General features: G+C 35.3%; 1 protein-coding gene across 2 annotated transcripts in view; it reads left to right on the plus strand.

The window, feature by feature from the left end:
* NAA35 (N-alpha-acetyltransferase 35, NatC auxiliary subunit) overlaps positions 1-19798 on the plus strand; it is a 31926-nt gene extending 12128 nt beyond the window's left edge. For both annotated transcript variants that reach the window (XM_070935632.1, XM_070935633.1), the window contains exons 8-23: positions 487-530; positions 1272-1322; positions 1690-1773; positions 3026-3140; positions 3804-3982; positions 4719-4778; positions 4859-4965; positions 5778-5844; positions 6561-6659; positions 7761-7939; positions 11433-11569; positions 16321-16388; positions 16926-17066; positions 17499-17621; positions 18524-18604; positions 19419-19798. In XM_070935632.1, coding sequence (XP_070791733.1) covers positions 487-530; positions 1272-1322; positions 1690-1773; positions 3026-3140; positions 3804-3982; positions 4719-4778; positions 4859-4965; positions 5778-5844; positions 6561-6659; positions 7761-7939; positions 11433-11569; positions 16321-16388; positions 16926-17066; positions 17499-17621; positions 18524-18604; positions 19419-19478 — 1595 coding nt within the window. In that variant the 3' untranslated portion in view covers positions 19479-19798. The remainder of the gene's footprint in view (positions 1-486; positions 531-1271; positions 1323-1689; positions 1774-3025; positions 3141-3803; positions 3983-4718; positions 4779-4858; positions 4966-5777; positions 5845-6560; positions 6660-7760; positions 7940-11432; positions 11570-16320; positions 16389-16925; positions 17067-17498; positions 17622-18523; positions 18605-19418) is intronic.
* Positions 19799-22323: the final 2525 nt, after the last annotated feature.

Here is a 22323-nt window from a genome sequence, read left to right on the forward strand (position 1 = left end):
AGAATTAAAGACAAGGTGGCCTAGGACCACACTGAAAACCAAAGTCAGTAATTTGGTGCAAATTCCTGGCCAGATGTAGTAGGGTTTTTTTTCTGAAGCTAATTATTTTTATCTGTATCATTGCCTGTCTTCAGTACTGTTCTTAGTAGAAGTACAATATATTGATTAAATTCTTCATCTTTGATCGGCGGCTAAAAGTAATCTTGCCTCTTGTCCTTTCCGAAAAGTTTTCTAGATTGCTTTGGCCCCAGAGATGTGTTAGAAAAAATAGGGGTATAGTTTAAAACAGCTAGGAATGAAGCAGCTGATGCTTTACCAAAACATATGGTGTCTTTTGTTTTTTTTTTAAAGTACAAAATCAGCTTTCCAAGAGTCTTGGAAAACACCAGGATCTGTTTGTCCTGTTCTCAAACTTTTGTATCTAAGTGATTTTTTTCCCAGTAGCATTCATATTGCTGAACTGAGTAATATTTTTCCATGCTAAAGGTATGCTAAAGGATGTTGAAGATGACCTGCAACGGCGAGTTAAGGTATTTCTGTTGGCTATTTCAGAAGTTAGGTATATAAGGCTATTTCTAGTATAATGAAATATGGACAAATCGTTCAAAAATATTGAACGATTTGACTGTATAACATACAGAATCAATAAAACTGTTAGAGTATACTTAAAAATGTTAAAAGTCATTCCCTGCTGTATGATATATTTGGCACAGAGATAGTATGAATGGCAGGAATTGGTATATTGGTAGGCCTTTGGCTTGTTACATTTTTAATTTCTGTGATCTTGTCCCAAAATGTAAGGCATTCATTTAACTGAAATTTATTTTTGAATTACTTTCATCAGATAGGAATGAATATAAGATGATTCTGATAAGATATCAAGATAATAAGAGATGGTGCAGTTATTTTTATTCACTCTTCTGTACGGGGTGGAGGTAGTCTTAATCTTCTAGAAAGGAGCTTTGACCACCATCACTTCAACTGCAGTTCATTGTAGAGACTTGGTCTACAAATACAGCATTCCAATGAAAGTGTAAATCAAGCCAGAATATTAGAACTATGAAAGGATGTCTAGATGTTATGCTAGGCATGTGAATGGGATGGATACACATTTCATAAGTACTTCGATTCTGATTCCATAGGTGAATTAGAAGTTTAACCAAGTCTTTGTAATATAGAACTTATTTTTGCACAAAGATGACATATATGTGACATTGGATTATGAAGTTATATAATGCTTCATTAAATTGTTGTAATGCCTTTTATTTTAGAGCACTCGAAGCCGACAAGGAGAAGAGAGAGATCCAGAAGTAGAACTTGAAGTAAGGATGATCGTATTCTATACACACAAAGAGAGAGAGAACGATAAACGATTAATTGGTTAGAATCATAAGATTCCTGGGTGGGGAGATTGTTTGGGTCTTGATTTTGGCAGGACTTGAATTGGGCATTGCTTTTATTGGTAATCATGCACTTTGATCATATTTAAGGTACAATTTTAAAAACTCTATTCTTATACTAATATTCTTTTTAACTAATCCAGAAGGGAATTTATTTTTAAAAAATTGTTTCAGTGTTTATAGTAACAACACAACTTTTATATGCATAGATAACAGACATAGTTTAAGCTAGAAACTTCTCTTATATAACATTTTAAAATTATTAATTTTGAATTTGATTTTACAATAGCATCAGCAGTGCTTTGCCGTTTTCAGCAGAGTGAAGTTTACCCGGATATTACTGACTGTATTAATAGCCTTTACCAAGAAAGAGGTATGATTCATTGAATATTCTTAAACATATTTTAGTTGCCTCTAATTGTTTCTTTGTATGTTCATTCAGGTTATATGTAGAGTTTCAACATTTAGAAACTACCATATATGCTCACAGATAAGCTGAGAATATTAGGTGCCAAAAAACACTCCAAAAAATTCAAAATTTCAGGCACCCAGGGCACACTCTTATATGTTAATGTGAATGCTCTTGTCATGGCTGAAATGTCATGGGATATTAAGCTGACATTGCTTGACATTTCAGTTTTTGCATAATGTTCATTGTAGCATTTCAACCTTTTGAGGTAGGTAGGTAGAGTTCTTAGAGGAATGAGGGGCCATGTTATAATAATAATAATAACTTTATTGTCATTGTACATGTATACACAGTATACCCGTACAACGAAATTCACTTAATACCCAAAGACCAGGTCCAACACACATAACAATCCCCAAACACACTCCCACCCACCACAATTCCCCCCCAAACCACCCAAATATGTATCAAGTAATGCTGTCCAACAGCTTACTGATGATGGCCCTTTAGTTCATTGTTGAGTGCAATTATAGCTCTGAGATAAAAACTATTCAGAAAACGTGTGGTCCGAGTTTTAATTATTCTGTATCTGCTGCCAGAAGGCAACAGTCCAAAAGATTGTAAGCAGGATGGGAAGAATCTCTGAGAATGTTATGCAACTTTCTCAAACAGCAAGATTCAAAGATGTCATCCAGGGCTGGTAGCTGGAGTCTGATGATATTCTGGGCAGTTTTAATGATTTTCTGTAGAGCTTTTTTGTCCGCTACAGAGCTGCTCCTATACCATGCAAGAATACCGTATGTCAGGACACTCTCAGTGGTGCTGCAATAGTAGGACAGATGTAGATGCTGAGATAGATTTATCTTCCTGAGCATTCTCAGGAAGTACAGCCTCTTCTGTGCCTTCTTTACAAGCATGTTAACATTTATAGTCCATGAGAGGTCCTTCGAGATATAAATGCCCAGAAATTTAAAACTACCAAGTTGCCACTACCCATTTTTAAAAGCTGTCATTTTACTTTACAATAATCAAGACTGTAAGATGGATTTTGAATTTTTAGAACTGAGATGCATCTTTAGATCTAACATGCATAAGCAAGGATATGATATAATATAGTATTCTACACCAATACATTATGCTTCCTCTTTTTTGTACAAATTCTTAACACAGGAGTTGTTTTATTATACATAAGCTTTTAAAATTTGTTCCTGAACAGACTAGTGCAGTTGCAGAAGCTCAGAAGTTGCTGACTCAGGCTGCTGATTTGCTGTCTGCAATTCACAACTTAATACATCATGGTATTCAGGCTCAGAATGATACCACCAAAGGAGGTAAGCATTTATTTTTAGGAATGTTCTCTAGCTTTTGCTGGGAAAGACGGTTATTTTAAACTTTTCCGTCTCAGTTAGGCATTCTTCTTGAGACACCGACGTATTGAAAACTTTCTATTAGTGCAAGGAGGTACTTCAGATTTGAGGTTCTAGAAATAGAAATATTTAGTAGCCTGTTGGAAGAAGATTGTCATTTTTGTGTATCAATGAGATCAGCCATAGAATTCTTAAAATGGTTTAGCAAAATCCAGACTGTCTATGAGCCATTCTTTCATCCTTTCTCACTGGGGATCTTCACTGAGAGTATCTTCAATATAATCTCTTATCTCCTTGACAGGATAAGTTCAGATTTCTAGCTTTCTGTCATTGTATATTCAGACTTTACAAATCATTAGTATTTCTGTGTGATTTTCAGAACTTACTTTTCTTAAGACTGATCCTTATGCACAAAATTTCATTTTGCCTCCTTATTACCTATGTTGTACTTGAATGTTTTGCTATTCAATAAATTTTGATAAGGTTAATCTTAAATTGCTTAGCTGACAAAATTAATACTTTGAAAGTTGTTCCTTAATTGATAAACTGTTCATTGATTAGCTAACTATTATATAACAGAGAATTTAAATGGAGAATCATAACTGAATTCTTTATTGCTTTTTTTAGATCACCCTATAATGATGGGCTTTGAGCCACTAGTTAATCAGAGATTGCTCCCTCCAACTTTTCCTCGATATGCAAAAATTATTAAAAGAGAAGAAATGGTTAACTATTTTTCAAAACTTATAGAACGAATCAAAACTGTATGCGAAGTCATCAATTTAACCAATTTGCATTGCATACTAGTAAGTATGAATACTTTTAACATATATATTAATTGCGAAACAAAGGCATCCTCTTTGAATAATTCCAATGACTTTTTCATGAATGCTTTTTACACTTAAAATGAAATCTCATTTCATGTTTCATATGTCAATTTAAAAAACAGAAAACTGAGTGAAGAAAAATTTTCATAGAAGATTGCAATAGAATTCTGCAGTTACCGTATTTTTTGGACTATAAAATGCACTTCCCCCCCCAAAAAAAAGTGGGTGGAAATGTCGGTGCGTCTTATAGAACGAATACGGCCCTGTTTTTGGCCTCCTGAAACACACACACACACACACACACACATCCAAAAATGGGATGCGCAGAGGGTTTGGGAGGCCAAAAATGGGCCCGTTTTTCATGAAAACAGGACACGTAGAGGGTTTGGGAGACCTGCAGAGTACTCCTGAGGGCCGGGGAGGGCAAAAACTGGACGCACAGAGGCCAAAAACTATTTTTTTTTCTTGTTTTCCTCTTCGAAATCTAGATGTGTCTTATACTCCAGTGCGTTTTATAGTCTGAAAAATACGGTACTTTTTATAATTGCTCCCAAAGACAGGTCTTAAATGTCCTGTTGAGAAACGGGTGGGGAATTCTCTTCTGCTGATGGAAGATATTTTATATCCAAAGATATTCTATATCTAAAGAAGAGAGTTTGACTTTATCTTTGTACAAAATATTAACCATGGTTTTTTTACTTTGTTTATAAATTAGGATTTTTTCTGTGAGTTTAGTGAACAATCACCCTGTGTTCTTTCAAGATCACTGTTACAGGCAAGTTGAAAATAGTACAATCAAAGATTAAAAATTATTTTCATAGCCATGTAAAGTAACAAAGATGCACTTTGTTTCAGACCACTTTCCTTGTGGACAATAAAAAAGTGTTTGGTACTCACCTTATGCAAGACATGGTAAAAGACGCCCTAAGATCTTTTGTCAGTCCGCCAGTACTTTCACCAAAGTGAGTAGCAAAATCTATTTGGGTATGAATTTACATATTTATAGTTTCTTTCAAAATATCTTAAATACTTTAAGAAATATACTACACTGCTCAAAAAAATAAAGGGAACACAAGCAGAAGACATTCGAGATCTGAATGAATGAAATAGCCTTATTAAATACTTTGTTTGTTACATACAGTAGTTTTGTGTTCCCTTTAATTGTTTGAGCAGTATATAAACTACTGTATGTAAAGAACAAAGTATTTAATAAGGCTATTTCATTCATTCAGATTTCGGATGTCTTCTGCTTGTGTTCCCTTTATTTTTTTGAGCAGTATATATAAAGTATATCTTTATACTAAAGATACCTTGGTATCTTTAAGGAACAGGTGTTGGTAAAATCACTTCTACTTAGAAGTAGACTTCTCTGGTAATTAAAAAATATCTAAGTATTGCTAAGGGAGAAAAAGTATCTGGGAGTTCTATGGCATAACCATTGTTAGGAATACAAGTCATGTCTTTCACCTAAGGATAGAAGGAAGCAGTTGATTTGTTCATTAGTTATATTTTTAAAAAAGCCTCCAAAGACCAGATTGTAATAATGTGATAACATCAAACAGATACCCAAAGTTTTAGGGGAAGGTTGGACATATATATTTGGAGTGGGGTTCACTGAGGATGCGAAGGTGTGAATAATCACTTAAAGTTCGTACTCTTATGGATATGCTCTGGGGGGGGCATAAAAATAATTGGGGGTTCTGGGTGCCCACCTCAACTTTAGGGCAATGTACACCTTTAATTTTTATTCAAAATAATTTCACTCGTCTCTTAGGTGTTGTCTTTATAACAATCACCAGGCTAAGGACTATATTGACTCCTTTGTCACGCACTGTGTTCGAGTGAGTATTGATAGCATTTTGAAATATTAGTGCATTTATTTTAATGCTTACATGCAATAAAGATAAAACATAAATTTTCTCTATGTGACCTGTTCAAAGTTGGATTGTTACATGCTTTTAGCAAAAAGTCAATCAGCTATTTGAATTGAAGAAATATTATATTAATTTGAAGAAAGTATTTTTTTTTAAAGTGCCTTGTAAAATAGCAAAGGAAGTAGTATAGAGGGTCCTATTAGGATTATGGACAAAATGTTTTGTATTGAAACTTGTTTGGTATGAAATTTCACAAAGTTCCCCATTCCAAGTACACAACAAATGCATCTCAGTAAATTTTGTGCTTGAAACATTTCAAAATGAAACAATTTCCAGATGCCTGGTCCTGTGATTCCTTTTATCTTTCTAAATTTCTCAGTTGTAATGCTGTAAGATACTTTCACAGACCAATAGGAAATGATGAGAAATTATTGAAGGAATATTCTGCATTTCAAAAGAAGGAATGTATTGTTTGTATAGTGATAGGAAAACATTGGAGTAAGATGCATATTACAATCACCTTTTAGAGTTAGACTCACCTAAACAGATGTGCCAGAAGTGAGCTAAGAACTGATTGATTTTGTATTTATAAATCACTTCAAAGTACACTGTTGCCACCACAGTGTTCTTAAGATTTGGTGTGTAAAGTCTCAAATATAACAGACTGGTTCTTTCTTTTTCAGCCATTTTGCAGTTTGATTCAAATTCATGGGCATAATAGAGCTCGGCAGAGAGATAAACTTGGCCATATTCTTGAAGAATTTGCTACTTTGCAAGATGAGGTAATATAAGCAGGTATCAAACACTTTATCAAATCTGTCATGAAGATGGCTTGCATTTTCTCTCTAGTTGATTTGGCTATATAAGAATTATTTAAAAGTACATTTAGTATCTACTGAAGTGAGAACTTTAGGAATAGTTTGTAGTGCTCAAGCAGCATACTTTTGTTCTCTATGCTTCCTAGAGCTACATGCAATACATGTTTTTCTGTTTTCATTGCCCTTTCAAAAAAAGGGTTAAGATCTAGGAATATAGGATTTAAGGAAAATCTTAAATTTGGGGAAAACTAACTTTTTCTTTGTAACGAATGATGCTATATTTATTAATAACTTTAGATAACATATTATCGATTTTTTTAAGGTACCCTGTTTCCCCCAAAATAAGACATCCCCTGATAATAAGCCCAATCGGGCTTTTTTAGGGTTCAAAAAAATATAAGACAGAGTCTTATTTTCGTGGAAACATGGTATATGATACCATACACTAAAGAATTAAATATTACAATATCCAATTAGGTTTCAAAGGTGAAAAGAATTCTAATTCTTGTGTCATTATATGACACAAAATTCTAAGGTGTGATATTGTATGGAACACAAAGTGCTCAATTTATTAGCATCATTCATACATATATTATACCTAAATTAAATAAAACTGTTTTGATCCTTACATGTTATTGCATATATTTGGGTTATTTGTTTTGATGTGAAAGAACAGCAGTTTTGGGATCTTATGTGTAAATGCAGATACAAGCATCAGGATTTTTTTTTTTTTAGATTTTTTAAAAATATATTTTTTAATCTCACCTTTATTATTTTTATAAATAACTCAAGGTGGTGAACATACATAAAGATCCTTCTTCCTCCTGTTTTCCCCACAACCACCACCCTGTGAGGTGAGTTGGACCGAGATTGGGTGACTGGCCAAAGTCACCCAGCCGGCTTTCATGTCTAAGGTGGGACTAGTACCCACAGTTTCTAGCCTGAGGCCTTAACCACTAGGCCAAACTGGCTCTTTTTGTTAGAATTGTTTTTATTTGTCATAATTTTGTTAGTATAATCTCAGCACTCGTAGTTGCATTAAGCTGAATATTTGTTTTTCATTAGGCAGAGAAAGTGGATGCAGCTCTTCACAGTATGCTCTTGAAACAAGAACCTCAAAGGCAGCATTTGGCATGCTTGGGAACGTGGGTCCTATACCATAATCTTCGCATTATGATACAGTATCTTCTCAGTGGGTTTGAACTGGAGCTATACAGTATGCATGAATATTATTACATATATTGGTAAGAGAAGTTAATTACTTGCAGATTAGGAGTGTGCGCTATCCAGACCCAACTCTAAATATAGTGAAGCATATATGTGTCTAACAGATTCCTTAGGTACAATTGCATCAGTGTTCCCCCATTGAACATGATTTGGCAGAGATTCCATAAATGCCTATTACTCATATTTAAATATATATTCAGTGCTTTTGATACTTCACTGAATTTGTTAATTTTTTCTAAGCATCATGCAAAATTAATGAGTTTTGCATTGCTTAGCTTTTTTTTCCTATGGAGATACTTGCATTAAATACCTAAAATACTACTGATCTTGTTTTGTAATGCCTGTATTTGCCTGAAGTTTTCTTTTAAGAGCAATTAGTCTTAAAGCTTCGATAACTGGAACTGGAATATAGTCTTCTTTGGGTGTGGATGTTAGAGAGTCATATGAAATAATAAGTACATGCCATATATATTTTCCCTTTTTTAACATATGCAGACATACCAATGTTTTATCTTCATTCAAACAGTATAAGATGATAAATATAATGTAATTGAACAGAAAAACCCAATGGAAAACTGACTTTGAAAATATTTATTCAATAAAGGTTTAACAGAAATAGCATTTTCTTCTGTAGAAAAAGTAAGCAAAACCTAAGATTTCCCCTTTTGACCGAAACAAACTTTAAGTAGAACCCTTCATTTCCTCTTTTTCAGTCAGTTTGATAGATTTACTAGAATGTTTATGGTTGATGCCACTTTCTTTAAAGCTTCCATCTTCTGTCTGGTGATTTCCCATTATCTTCAAGCACCTTGGATACAAAAGTAGATTCTGTGATGGTGAACTGCTCAGGACCTGATATAACAAAGTAGCCCCAAACCATAACATTTCCATCACTATGCTTTATACTTGGTATCAGGTTCTTCTGGTAAATGCTGTATTTTCACCAAATGTGTCTCTTGGTACTTATCTGTATCATTATCTTTGCCTCTTCTGTCCAGAACACATTGTTTCAGAAATCCTGTTTTTTACTTACCTTATTTTTCGGACTATAAGACGCATCGGAGTATAAGACGCGCAAGGATTTCAAAGAGGTAAACAAGAAAAAAAAGTGTTTGCCTTCCCTGGCCCCCAGAAGCACTTGGCAGGCCTCCCAAACCCTCTGTGCATCATGTTTTTGAGAAAATGGGATGCACAGAGGGCTTGGGAGGCCTACAGAATGCTCCTGGGGGTTTGGGAGGGCAAAAACGCTCCTGTTTTTGTGAAAAAAACCCATGTGTCACATTTTTGCCCTCCCCGCCCCCAGGAGCACTCTGCAGGCCTCTCAAACCTTCTCCACATCCCATTTTTACGAAAACCAGGCCTGTTTTTGGCAAAAACAGGATGTGTGGGGTGGAGCTTCAGGAAGCCAAAAATGGCTGTATTCAGTGTATAACATTTCTACCCTCTTTTTAGGGGGGGGAAAGTGCATCTTATACTCCAAAAAGTATGGTAGATATTCACAGGCAAACTAGTCTTGCCCCAATGTCCTTTCTGGACAGCAGAGGTTTCCTCTTGATATGCCTCCAATGTAAATCTAATTTGAGCAGCTTCTTTCTAATGGTAGATCTATGCAATTTGACTTCAGTAGTGGTGAGAGCTGGCTCGAGGTCACGTGATGAAATTCTGGGATTCTTAGAGGCTTTGTTCAGCATCTTGTGTTCTGCTCTAGGGCTGAGCTTGCTGGAATAGCTAGACCTGGGCGAGTTGGCAGTTGTTTGGAATCTTCTCTTGTAAATGATATTCCAGGTAGTAGAATGGTTGATGACTAGTTGTTTGGCAATTTTTAAAATGCCTTCCCAGATTCACAGGCATGAATTATTTTTTCTGAAAGCTTCAGAGAGCTCTTTTGACCTAGGCATTCACTATCACAATGAATCAAACTAAACGTCTGAGGTTTCATTAAGGTTTTGCCTAGATTTGCCTATATCTGGTGCATATGATTCTAATTTTTTAAAATTCTAATTTTAGGTATATGAGGTAGTGATAAATGCACAGATATATTTATTTTTTTCCACAGGTGAAATTTGTGTTTATGTTCATTTAAATTACACAATGAACTACAAGATGTGTTTGTCACATCCCTTTTGTCAATATTGTTGAAATGAAGATCAAATACCTGTATGTCCAAATATGTTGAAAAATTCAAACATTTCAGTTACTTTTTCATATGACTGTAGCTGAAAGACTTCTAGTTCCCCATAATTTGTTCATTGCTTCTTGCAATGGGAGCCCTTATACTGATTAGTGCTTGCAAAGTTCTGATAGTACACCTACGGCTGTCCCTCTGTTAATATTTTTTCTTAGATTGTTAATATATTGGTTATAAACGTCGATATTCCTAATTATTTTTTAATATTTTGAAAATTAGTATGGATAATTTCAATTAATAACCTATTCAGGGTTAATGTAACACAGACTTGTGACTCTGGTGATACGTTTGTTTGAGGATCTTCATGGCAAGAAAGTATTCTCTCCCATTAGCATCTACTGCTATGAGGGTGATCTGACATGAGGGGGAAAATTAGGCTATTTTCATAATAAACTAAAGTTGTCAGAGAGAATCTTACTGTGTGGCTATATTAATTTTAGTAAGATACTGCTTGAGTCTGGGCTGATCAGTTTTCTTCTATACTTCGAGGGGAAAAAAGGACAGTTTTAGTGAAGAAAACAGAAATTCATTTAATGATAGCTGATTCAATATGATTCAATAAAAGGATCTATACATTTAAATTATAAAGTCTAGAAATACTAAGTATGATTTTTATTTTAGTTATCAACTTATTTGAAAATAAACATTTTTCTCAAATGGTTACATTTTTTCCTACTTAAAGTCTTATCTCAATTAAAATTGGTTATAAAATTAAAACAAATGAACTGATTTAAGGTGTTTCTTTTAACCTTTAAAGCCCTCTGTGGTATAAAGCTGAGTTATCTGAGAGACTGCCTTTCCCCAATTATACTACCTCAGCCCATTAGGTACGACACAGGGCATGTTGTGGATATCATCTACCAGGAATCCACATTTGGCGGGTCCCGGATAGCAGGCCTTGTCTGCTTTGGTGCCCACCTTATGAACATTCTCCCCACTCCACCCCTCAACATTAGGTTAGCTCTATCCTTTTTGATGTTCTAGAAGTCCCTCAAGACCTTGTTATATCACCAGGGCTGGGGGTCCCAGGGAACTGCAGAGTTGTTTAAATGGCTCCACTATTGAGGTAAATATATTTTCTCTCTTTCCCTATTTGGGGTTTGTATATATTTTTAGTTTTAATTATCTCCATTTCTAATGCTGATCTTTTCTATTTTTAAATATCTATTTTAATGTGTGTGTTGTTTTTTTAATTGACAATTGCGCATCGCCAAGAGACACTTCTCTTGGGATGGGCATCTATAGAAATTTGATTAATAAGTGAACAAATAAATAATCAAAAATTAGTAAATCTCCTACATTAAGTACTCTTTCTACATTAGGTACCTTTCTGAATTTCTGTATGCATGGCTAATGTCAACACTCAGTCGTGCTGATAGTTCTCAGATGGCTGAAGAAAGAATAATGGAAGAACAACAGAAAGGCCGGAGTAATAAAAAAACAAAGAAAAAGAAAAAAGGTATATTTTTGAGATAGGACTCGAAACACTTCATTGTTTTGCTTGAGGCTTATTTTCTGACTTCTGAATTTACGGTTGCCTTTTGAATGTTCAGCTACATGGAGCCATTGAAATCTAAATTATGTACATTCTTTCAAGTAAGCAGTTTCATTATCTCCAACCTCATTGTCCAATAAAAATCTTTATTTGACTATTTGGAGTTGGAGCACTAGAAAAAACAACAATAAAAAAAACAACCATGTATATGAGCTAAATTTAGTTTGCAGTATTAGATTTTTTCTTGCGATAACCACATTCTGTCAGCAGTTAAAAATAGTCTTATAGTAATCAACAATACATTAAAAGTATGACATAATACCCATAGCATATACATTGTAAAATAAATTATTAAGCATCAGTAATAATGGAATATGATCTTAATTTCTTATTGTGTTCTTGAATAAGTTTAGAAGTTTGAACTTCTCTTTTCACTAATTGCATTTTCCCATTGAATAATTTTTCCAGTTTTCTTTTTTTTTTTTTATTGAAAAAGTTTTCAAATACAAATTTTTCCCCTTTTTTCCTTCCCCCCCTCCTCCCTAACCCCCCCTCGCCACCCATCCCCCCGTGACTTCTTCACACCAAAAACCTAATTCATAACAGATTACATAATATTTTACCATCGCCTTACTCTCTCCTCTATATACTGACCCTTACTTACTAAAAATATTATTAATATTATTACTTTCCCCTTTTACCATACATTTAAAAAAAAAAAAAAAAAAAAAAGCAGTCTGCTATAACATTGTATGATAACTTCTAGTTTAGCATAATATTATTATAACCCCCAATTTAGCAATAATCTACCCTTTTTGTCCTCCCCAAAACTTATATCTATGTATTGTTACAACATTTCAAAACAACCTTCCACTTTAAGACTGTATAATAAATCCTACTTTAACATTTATTCTTTGTGTATATTAATATAACATTTCAAAGCAGCCTTCCACATAAGTCCTAATTTAACATTTATTCAGCTCTGTCCATTTCCTCCACTACCCTAAATATATCACTTAAACATCCCTTTTCTTAAGCTAATCCATCAGTAGACTAACATATTTCCACCCACTTTCCTACAAAATTACCATACACAACAATTCAATTCTTAATATCTGCCCACTCTACTAATATATATATATATATATATACATATATTCCGTTATTTAAAAAAAAAAAGACAATAACTTTAAATTTATAATCCATATAATATCTTCTTTGATGTCTTTCCACTAGATTATTGAGTCCCCCATCCATAATTGGGTAACATAGCATCCTGGTGCAACAGTTTGTTCAAAGTCTTCAGTCTTCATCTGCCCCCATCAGTAATAAATATCCTCATATATATATAAAAATAAAAACAACCACCCGAGTGACATTATAATTGTATTCCATAGAATTGTAATTGTGGCTTTCATCAGGATTATTAATTCCCATCATCGTAATGGGTAACAACCAGATCTTCTGCATGCCCCAACGTAACTCTCTTGCCTTATAGCTCAGAATAATTATAATATATTTATCAGTACAAGAAAAGAAATCCAAAATAGATAATTCAAATCCAACAGATTAAGGCTCTTTTCACATCCCAAAATTACGGCATTGCAGAGGTCTGTCACTGTCCTCAGGATGATATTAACCAATACTTCGCCTCCACTATCTTTTCACATATTCATTCATTTTTTTTAAAATCACTGGCTTCACCGTTGCTTAGTTTAGAAATTTCTGTTTTTATGAGACCTATTTCTTTTTTTCTTTTCTTTTTGTGGGTTTGATTTCCATCCTGTTTTCCTTTCTACAAGTTGTATATCAACTGATCGGTTTTCATTCTGCTTTATAAACTGATCTTGTTGGATCATCACGTTGAAATCAGATGCCGCTTCTCTCATATTTGTAGATAATCCAGCTGGAGTATCAAGAGAATCCAAAGACAGTTTGTCTACCACAACCTCTGTAATTCGATGTTTTCCCTTTATTTCCAACTCCTTCTGCTTATCCTGTATTGTGCCTATAGATGTTAAGTTCATTTTCAAAATTTTTTGATAAAATTCTTCCGCTTTTTCAACAGTATCTAATTGGTATCTTTCTCCTTGATATCTCAATATTATGCCAACTGGGGCATTCCACCTAAATGGAATATTTCTGTATTTTAACTCAGTCACCAGAAAACCAAATTTCTTCCTTTCCATTAACATCTTGGGGGGAAGCTCTTTGTAGATCCATATCTTCCTTCCATACAATTGCAAAGTAGAATTGAAGGAATTTTGCACAATTTTATTCCTAATTTCCTTGTCTGTAAAATAAATCACCACATCTCTAGGCAATTGCCTTTGCTTTGCAATCCAGGAGTTTATTCTGTACACTCTATCAATCCTACAAAACACTTCCCCAGGTTGAACCTTTAAAATCCCAGCCAGAATTTCAGAAGATATTTTCCTTAAATCATCTCTGTTATTTTCCTGTAAACCTCTGAGTCTGATCGCATATTCTGTAAAATTATAATGCATCATTAAGACCTCTCTTTCAATCCGTTGTTGTAAATTTTCTACATTACAAGACTTTTGTTCAACCTCCATTTTAGATTTTTCTTCTGAGCTATTGTCTTGAGTATTTGTCAAATCATTTTCAATTTTTTGTATTTTATTATCCAAATTGTCCTCAATTTCTTCCACTTTAGACTCTAATAAGTTAGTATTTTCATCCAACTTAGTCATAAATCCTACAAGATCATTAGCCATTTTAATAATCTTTCGATTCAAAATATCAAACTTTAATTGCACTAATTCTTTAATTTCCTGCTTAAATTTTTCAAAGTTCTGATTCGCAATCTCATCCCTTCTTACAATCTCCTCCAAAAGAAATTCGATTATATTAAAATCGGTTTTCTGAGACTGGAGCTTTAAAACTTGGTCACGTAGTTTGTTAATGGGGGAATCCCCCCCCTTTGCTTGTTTGTCCAACTTTAATGCCATGTTTCAACACAGACAAACTATTTTTCTTAAAAAGAAAAGAGAGGCAGCAGAGAAAAAAAAAAAACCTCTTTCCAACCAAGATGAATATCAAATCTCCAGGAAAAGAAAAAACACAAAAGTAGAGCTTTATTTTAAAGTGTAGCCAAAAATATTTATTCAGCTACTTTGTATCTCAATAAGAAACGGAAGGACTCTCCCTTTCAGCCCCTTCTCAAGCCTCGGCAGTCGCCCTTTTTAAAGATTCTTTTTTCCTTTTCCTTTTCCTTCTTCAATAATTGTTATAAAATAAGTGAAATACTTGCAATTCGAGGTCACAGATCCAGCTCAAATCCCTTCAAATGTAACCAGGAGCATTTATTCTGCTATTTTGTAACTTAATAAGAAACGGAAGGACTTTCTCTTTTCAGCTTCCCTGCTCCAGTTTCGGCAATCGCCATTTTAAAAGGTCTTTTTTACTTTGTTGAATATCCTTTGTAAAATAAGTATTAATACTTGCAATTTAGGGTCACAGATCCAAATCCAAATCTCATCATCTTTAGTTAATCTGTTAAATATCTTAAAAGGCTTGTCTTCGTAGCCTTGTTCTGCAAAAAGGCAGAAGTCTCCCAACGCCCGGAGCGGGCGGCGAGTGCTATAGGGAGCATTCCTCCGCCCGCCCCCAAGAGTAAAAAAAAAAAACCCCTGGGGGCTACGGAGAGCTCTACCTGCACTCACCTGCTCTATCCCACATTTCCTCCTGGAAATGGGGTTTTTCGAGCCGCCTTTGCGCTGTACAGGCGGCTCTTTACAGGCGAAGGGGCTGGCGGTCCCAAGAGACCGTCTGGTGGCTACGAAGAGCAAACCGGAAGTCCTAATTTTTCCAGTTTTCATAATTCATTTGTCAAGCAATGTAGCTTGCTTTTATCATTAGAAGAAAAAAGTAGGACTCCCCCCTCCATTGTATAGTTTTAATTGTTTACAACATAAATGGCTTATAAACCTGAGCAGAATAAACAAAAATATTTTTCCATTATTACTATTTTTGTCACTCAGCAGTATATTAGAAAGTGTCCTTTTTGAGAGAATATTTAGCATGGGTGTATCACAGTATAGGTCAGTGATGGCTAACCTTTTTGCCATCGCATGCCAGGAAGGGGGGGGCAGGAGAGGTTCGCGCGCATGCATGCCCACACCCATAATTCTATGTGCCCTGCCCTGCGCATGCACGTGCAACCCCCTCTCCCGCTCCTGGCCTCTCTAGGAGTCTCTGGAGGCTGGGGACAACAAAAAAGTCACTTCTTGTCCCACTGGGAGTTGCGAAATGGGCCGTTTCAGGCCTCTGGGGGGACTCCGAGGGAGTGGGGAAGGCTGTTTTCACCCTCCCCAGATGCATTTAGAGGATCTGGAGCCAGGTGAGAAAGAAAAACGGGCCTTCCTCAGTCCCCGTCCCCCGTCCCCCCCAGAAGCAGGAAACAGCCTGTTTCCCTACTTCTGGTAGGCCTGGGCCCAGAAGGCCCGAAAATTAGCTGGCCGGCGCGTGCATGCACACCAGAGCTGAGCTGGTGTGCCCCCGATATGGTGGCATGCGTGCCATAGGTTCGCCCTCACGGGTATAGGTTCTGTAGTAGGACCATTGCAAATTCTATAGAATAATAAATATACTTCTGAGATCTGCCTCATTTTTCAGATTATATAGGTTTTTAAAAATGTTTCAGAAGTTAGCACAATTTTATCATCATGTTTTTCTATGCATAAAATTTACAGCTCGTCCTCTGAGCAGAGAGATTACAATGAGCCAAGCCTATCAAAATATGTGTGCTGGAATGTACAAGGTAATGTATACACATTATGTAATTCAATAAGTTTAAAAAAAAACACATATCCATAAAGGGCACATTTGTATACCCAAATTGGCTGGGGAATTCTAGGATTTGAAGCCCACAAGTCTTAAAGTTGCCAACGTTGGACACCTCTGATCTAGGGCTTTAGCATAAGCAGTTTGAGTTCGACCTGACAATTTTTGGTAACTAATCCAACAAGCAATGCATTGGTGTTAAATTGCTAAACCTCCTTGTACCCAATAGGAGTTGGGCTACTACATTTTGGACCATCTACAGTTTATTCGTACATTTCACTAGTATAGTCATCTGTTAGTATGAATTGCTATTGAAAGAGCTAGTTCCATTCAATTCCAGTGATAAAGTTATGAATCATATTTCATGAGATAATTACTAGGGTGGAATGTCAAGATTCATATGCAATTGTAATCAGAAATACAATTTTTCCAATTATTTCTAACTAGTATGTACATATATTAACATTTCCATTGCTGCTGTTGTAACAAGCTTTTACTTTGCATTTTCCTGAAGACTATGATTGCTTTTGACATGGATGGTAAAGTGAGGAAGCCAAAATTTGAACTTGATAGTGAACAAGTTCGATACGAACATCGGTTTGCCCCATTCAACAGTGTCATCACACCACCACCTGTGCACTATTTGCAATTCAAGGTGAATCATATTAAACCCATGTTAATTATATGCTTTACTTTAATTTTTTTTTAAAAAAAACTAATTTGTCACAAATCTTGTTAATATTTTCGTCCTCACAAGCAATTGTTCCTGGTGGTATATATTTCTTTTCCTTGGAATGAAGGCAAGAAACAGTAGTTTACATCAAGTCACATCCCAAGCCTGCCTTTAAAATATGAAAAAGCATTTCACATGCCGTGTTACTGGTGTTGAAAAATATAATTTGTTAGTTTTTACAGTACCAGAAGTGAAGAAACCATTACCTACTTAGTTCTAAAATTATATATGAACTAATAATTAAAAGAGTTCTGTATGCTGTTTCTTTTCATCAAACCACAACTTATATTTTTTAAATGTATAAGGATATTTTATTGCTTCAATTTTAAATGACGTTTATTATTTAATGTTTAGGAAATGTCTGATCTAAACAAATACACTCCTCCGCCTCAGTCTTCTGATCTTTACATGGCTGCTAGCAAACACTTCCAGCAAGCTAAAATGATACTGGAGAATATCTCTAACCCAGATCATGAGGTAAACATGTGACTATAGAACAGAGAGAATAAATTGAAACTTGCTTATGATATTCAAACTCCATTGAAGGGAGGTAAATGCAGATTGTCTACATATCTCTGCAAGTATAAACTCTTTGTGTCAAATGTGCTATTGTCTTTAAATATCTGAAGTTTTTGGAGACTTAATTGCTTGATATTTTATGATGGAACCTCTTAAGTCACAAATAAAGGTCTTAGAAGAATTAAGTTTATAAACACTATTTAACTCTAGCAGTTTATAGAATTATGTTGCTGATGTTACAGTTCAGATATTCCATAATGGCTGTTTCTGTACAATCTTCAATATTTTTTAAAAAATTATTATAAACTAATTAACAAGAAAAATCAATTCAACTGTATTAACAATGTAATATAATTTCAGATCAATCATAATAATGGCTGGGGGAATCATTATAAATAGAACTGCTCCCCGGATTTGAAATTCTAGTTATTACGGTGTTTATTGCTTTACGTACTAGTTTTTTTCTCTTAATTAGTCAGAAATCTGCTCTGTATCCTCTTTTTTTGTAACTTTGTTACTGGTTTACTTAAAAAGAACCAGAGAATTTGATCATTTCTGAATATGGAAAAAAATCCATCTTTTAAAAGATGTTGACAACAGCTTAGCATTTTGCATGCTTCCCCAGAATGCTGCAATAAACCCTGGAATATTGTCAATATTTGGAAAGTATGTCACTGTGCTTATTACTTATACAGTAGAACAATATGTTTGTAAAGTGCATTTGTTAGTATACAACTGGGTTAATAAATAAGCCATCATGGAGAAATAAATATAAAAACGGCAAGGATTATTAAGTCTTCACTGCAACTGGTCTTTTAACTATGCATACATAATATGAAACTTGACTTGTCTCTGTCTAGGTCAATCGAATTCTTAAAGTTGCCAAACCCAATATTGTTGTTATGAAGCTGCTGGCAGGAGGTCACAAAAAAGATTCTAAAGTAAGCAAATTGCAGTTAAGTTAAAGCAGTTGCCATGGGAAACAAACTGAAGTCTGTCAAATGGGGTCAGTCATATTGAACTGTATCCAGCAGAAATCTGAAACATCTGTAATGGAGATTCTCAGTCATCCAGGTCATGGTTGTCCCAAAGGTGCTTTTTCAAGAAGTAACTGCACCTTCTGGTTTTTCTTTGAAGATGTTTCGCTTCTCATTGAGAGCTAAAGAAGCTTCTTGGATGAGAAGCAAAATGTCTTCAAAGAAAAAACCAGAAAGTCCAGTTGCCTATTGAAAAAACACTTTTGGGACATCTGTAATGGAGGTTTGAGGCCTGGCCAGGAAAAAAATTGGGGAATGTAGTGTGGATCACGGATATCAAACTCACTCATTGTCATCACATGATGTTTCACGACATTTTTCCCATTCGTGGAACTGGGATGGGCATGGCCTACGCGTGATGCATCTGTCCGTGGGCTGCCAGTTTGGCACCCCTGGTGTGGATGAAAAGGGGATGCCCTCTTGCATGACTTGTACTATGTAATGCTAAAGTACCCATTGCAAAGGTACCAGTGCTGCAAGTTCATATCTGATTGAGGTACTCAGTTACATGTAATTGTACATATTTCTACAATTACAAAGAATAAGTGAAGAGTATGTTCCAAAATCCCTTTGGAATTTTTCTGGTATGCTTGATATTTTAAAAATCTACTTGGAATGACAAAATTCTTGAAAAGCTGTTTTAAATTTGATAATAAATAAATAAAATAAAATAAATAAATAAATTGACACTAATATGTATATATATTTATTTTTCCAGGTTCCTCCAGAATTTGATTTTTCTCCTCATAGATATTTCCCAGTAGTGAAACTTGTTTAGGAGAACAGGTAAATTATAATTTGCTCCAAGAATCTCCTTTATGCTGTGCTGAAAAAGGACAGAAAACTCTTGGTCAAAAGTACTCATATCAGGAACAATTTCATTCAGTCCTACTAAACAGCTGGAATAACTGTTTTAAAATAGTTTCTGTAATGTTCTGCTGGAGCTGATTTGATAAGTATATTGTTGAAACAGTTTTTGTTTTTTATTTTATTGTAGATTTATGTATAAGCCGTTTTTATGAATGGTGTTGGAACATTTCATAACATGCTTGACCACTCTGAAAATACAATGCAATAAAAGAAACTGTTTTGTTTTGATATGCATAAGAATTCATTTGTAAAGAAAACAAATTCATTGGTCCTTCTGCCTGTTTGCCTCTGATCAAATATTAAAGTTCCACTCAGAGCTTGGCTCTACATTACTGCTGTTACTTCTAATCATCATACTATTGGACAAAAAAAACTTCAAAAGGAAGTATCTGTTTTTGTTTCATGTTCTGGTCCTGGGTATATTATATATCGAGAAACACTAGATGGATTCTACACCTCTTTACTTATTGTATTTTGATTGCTCGTCACTCTTGCTACCGTAGTAGTTAGCATCTACATTTAGATCAGTTTTCATTGTTTTCTAACATTTCTGCAAAGGGGCCTTTTTGCTACCCTCCATTAAAAAGAAAGGTAGAGTGAATTTAAAAAGTCTATACACATCTGTTAACATGCCAGGTTTTGAGATGTAAAAAAATCAGAGCAAGAAAAATCAATCAGATTCCCCCCCCCTTTTAATAAAAAATATAAATTGTACAATTTAATTGAAAAACAAACTGAAATCTTTTAAGGGGGAAATATATACAATAACATGGTTGCAAGTGCACACATCTTTTATAAATATAGATGTGGCTGTGTTCAGAATTAACTAAGAGCCTTGATAGTACAGTGGTTTAAGCACCCTGTTATTAACACAGCTGCCTGCAATTTACTGCTGGTTCAAATCTCTCCAAGGCTCAAGGTTGACTCAGCCTTCCATCCTTTCTAAGGTAGGTGAAATGAGGACCCAGTTTGTGGGGGCAATAAGCTGACTTTGTATAAATATACAAAAGTATGAAGGCTATTGCTTAACGCATTGTAAGCCGCTCTGAGTCTCCGGAGAAGGGCGGCATATAAATCAATTAAAAAAAAAAACTGCATTCAAACTGATGTTAAATAATAGTACATACCTGCCATTAATTAAGGTGACTCTGCTCAAGGCCATATAAAGTTTAGCTGTTCTAGTATGATTTTTCTGACATTTACAGCAAAAGCTATGATCTGCAAAGAGCTTATAAAGCACCAAAGTGAATTCATTGTTGGAAGGTATCAGTCAACAGAAGGGTAGAAAATATGGCACAACAGTGATGTTACCAAGAATTGGATGTCCCTCCAAAATCAATGAAAAAACAAGATAACTGAGCCGAGAACCTGCCAAGAGGCAACATTAAAGGGCTGTAGGAAGTTCTCACAAGTACTGGTTATGTACAACATGCGACAACAATCTCCTTCATATGTCTGGGAAGAGTGGGAAGATGAAAGCCTTTTTCTAAAAAAAAAAAAAAATACCATACACATCCAAGCCCAGCTACATTTTGCAAAAAACTACATCAGGTCTCACCAAAGCATGTGTTATGGTCTGATGAGACCAAGGTTGAACTTTTGGGCTTTAATTCCAAAAAGTATGTCGCTGAAGCATTGCATCATTAAAAGTACACCATATTCAAAGTGAAGCATGGTGGCCGTGTTATGTTTTCGGGTTGCTTGAACTAGGGTTAGAGACAAGATGGAGAGAATTATGAACAGTTCCAAATATGAGTCAATTTTGGCACAAAACCTTCAGACTACTAAAATACTGAAAATGAAGAGGAATTTCATCTTTCAATAGGACACAACAAGCATACCACCAAATCAACAAAAGAATGGCTTCACCAGAAGATGATCTAAGTTTTGGAATGTCCCAGCCAAAGCCCGAACTTAAATCCAGTTAAAAATCTGTAGGATGACCTGAACAGGGCTATGCACAGGATATGGCCTCACAATTTGACAGATTTAGAGTGCTTTTGTAAGGAAGAGTGGGCAAAGATTTTCAAGGTAAGATGTGTCGTGCTGTTAGGCTCCTACTCCAAAAGACTATTGTCATAAAATCAAAAGGTGCTTCATTCCCACTTTGGGATTCCTTTCTAACGAGTCAACTAATTGCAGTATCTAACTTGAAGCAAATGCATTTTTAGAGGGGAGGATTTGTTCACACTTTTGAGCTGCAGGTAATCCTTAGGTTACAACAGCAATTGCGACTGGAACTTCCATCACTAAGCAATGAGGTTATACAGCGCAACATCACATGACCATATCACTTAGCAAGCCCAGCAATTCAGTTGCCATTGTAATTCCAGGACCATGCAGGTCATTAAACAAGTACCTCACATGAACATGACATGGGCAGGCTGGTGGGCATGACCTATGGGTGGATGGATGCCAAGAGCAGGTGCCACAAATTGGTGCTATGGAATGCTGGTAGGTGAAAAAGCAGCGGGAGCAATTTATGACCTGCTAGCTTTCCCATTGATTTTACCTGTTGGAAGTTGTTAGAGAAAGTCACAACTGATAATCATGTGACCATGGTGCGCTGCAGCCATCATAATTGTGAACCAGTTGCCAAAGGCCCAAATTGCAATCATATTGCCTTGGAGATGCTATGACCACCACACTTTTGAGAACCAGCAGCCATGAAAACTTTGGTCGTTGAATGAATGGTCATAACCCAAGGATTACCTAGCACTGATGATGTTACTTAGTTTGGGTAACTGAGTTAG

Source organism: Pituophis catenifer, unplaced genomic scaffold (assembly GCF_029215685.1).
Source record: "Pituophis catenifer annectens isolate HBS135680 unplaced genomic scaffold, rPitCat1.0.hap2 SCAF_2, whole genome shotgun sequence".
NCBI classification, from domain to species: domain Eukaryota; kingdom Metazoa; phylum Chordata; class Lepidosauria; order Squamata; family Colubridae; genus Pituophis; species Pituophis catenifer.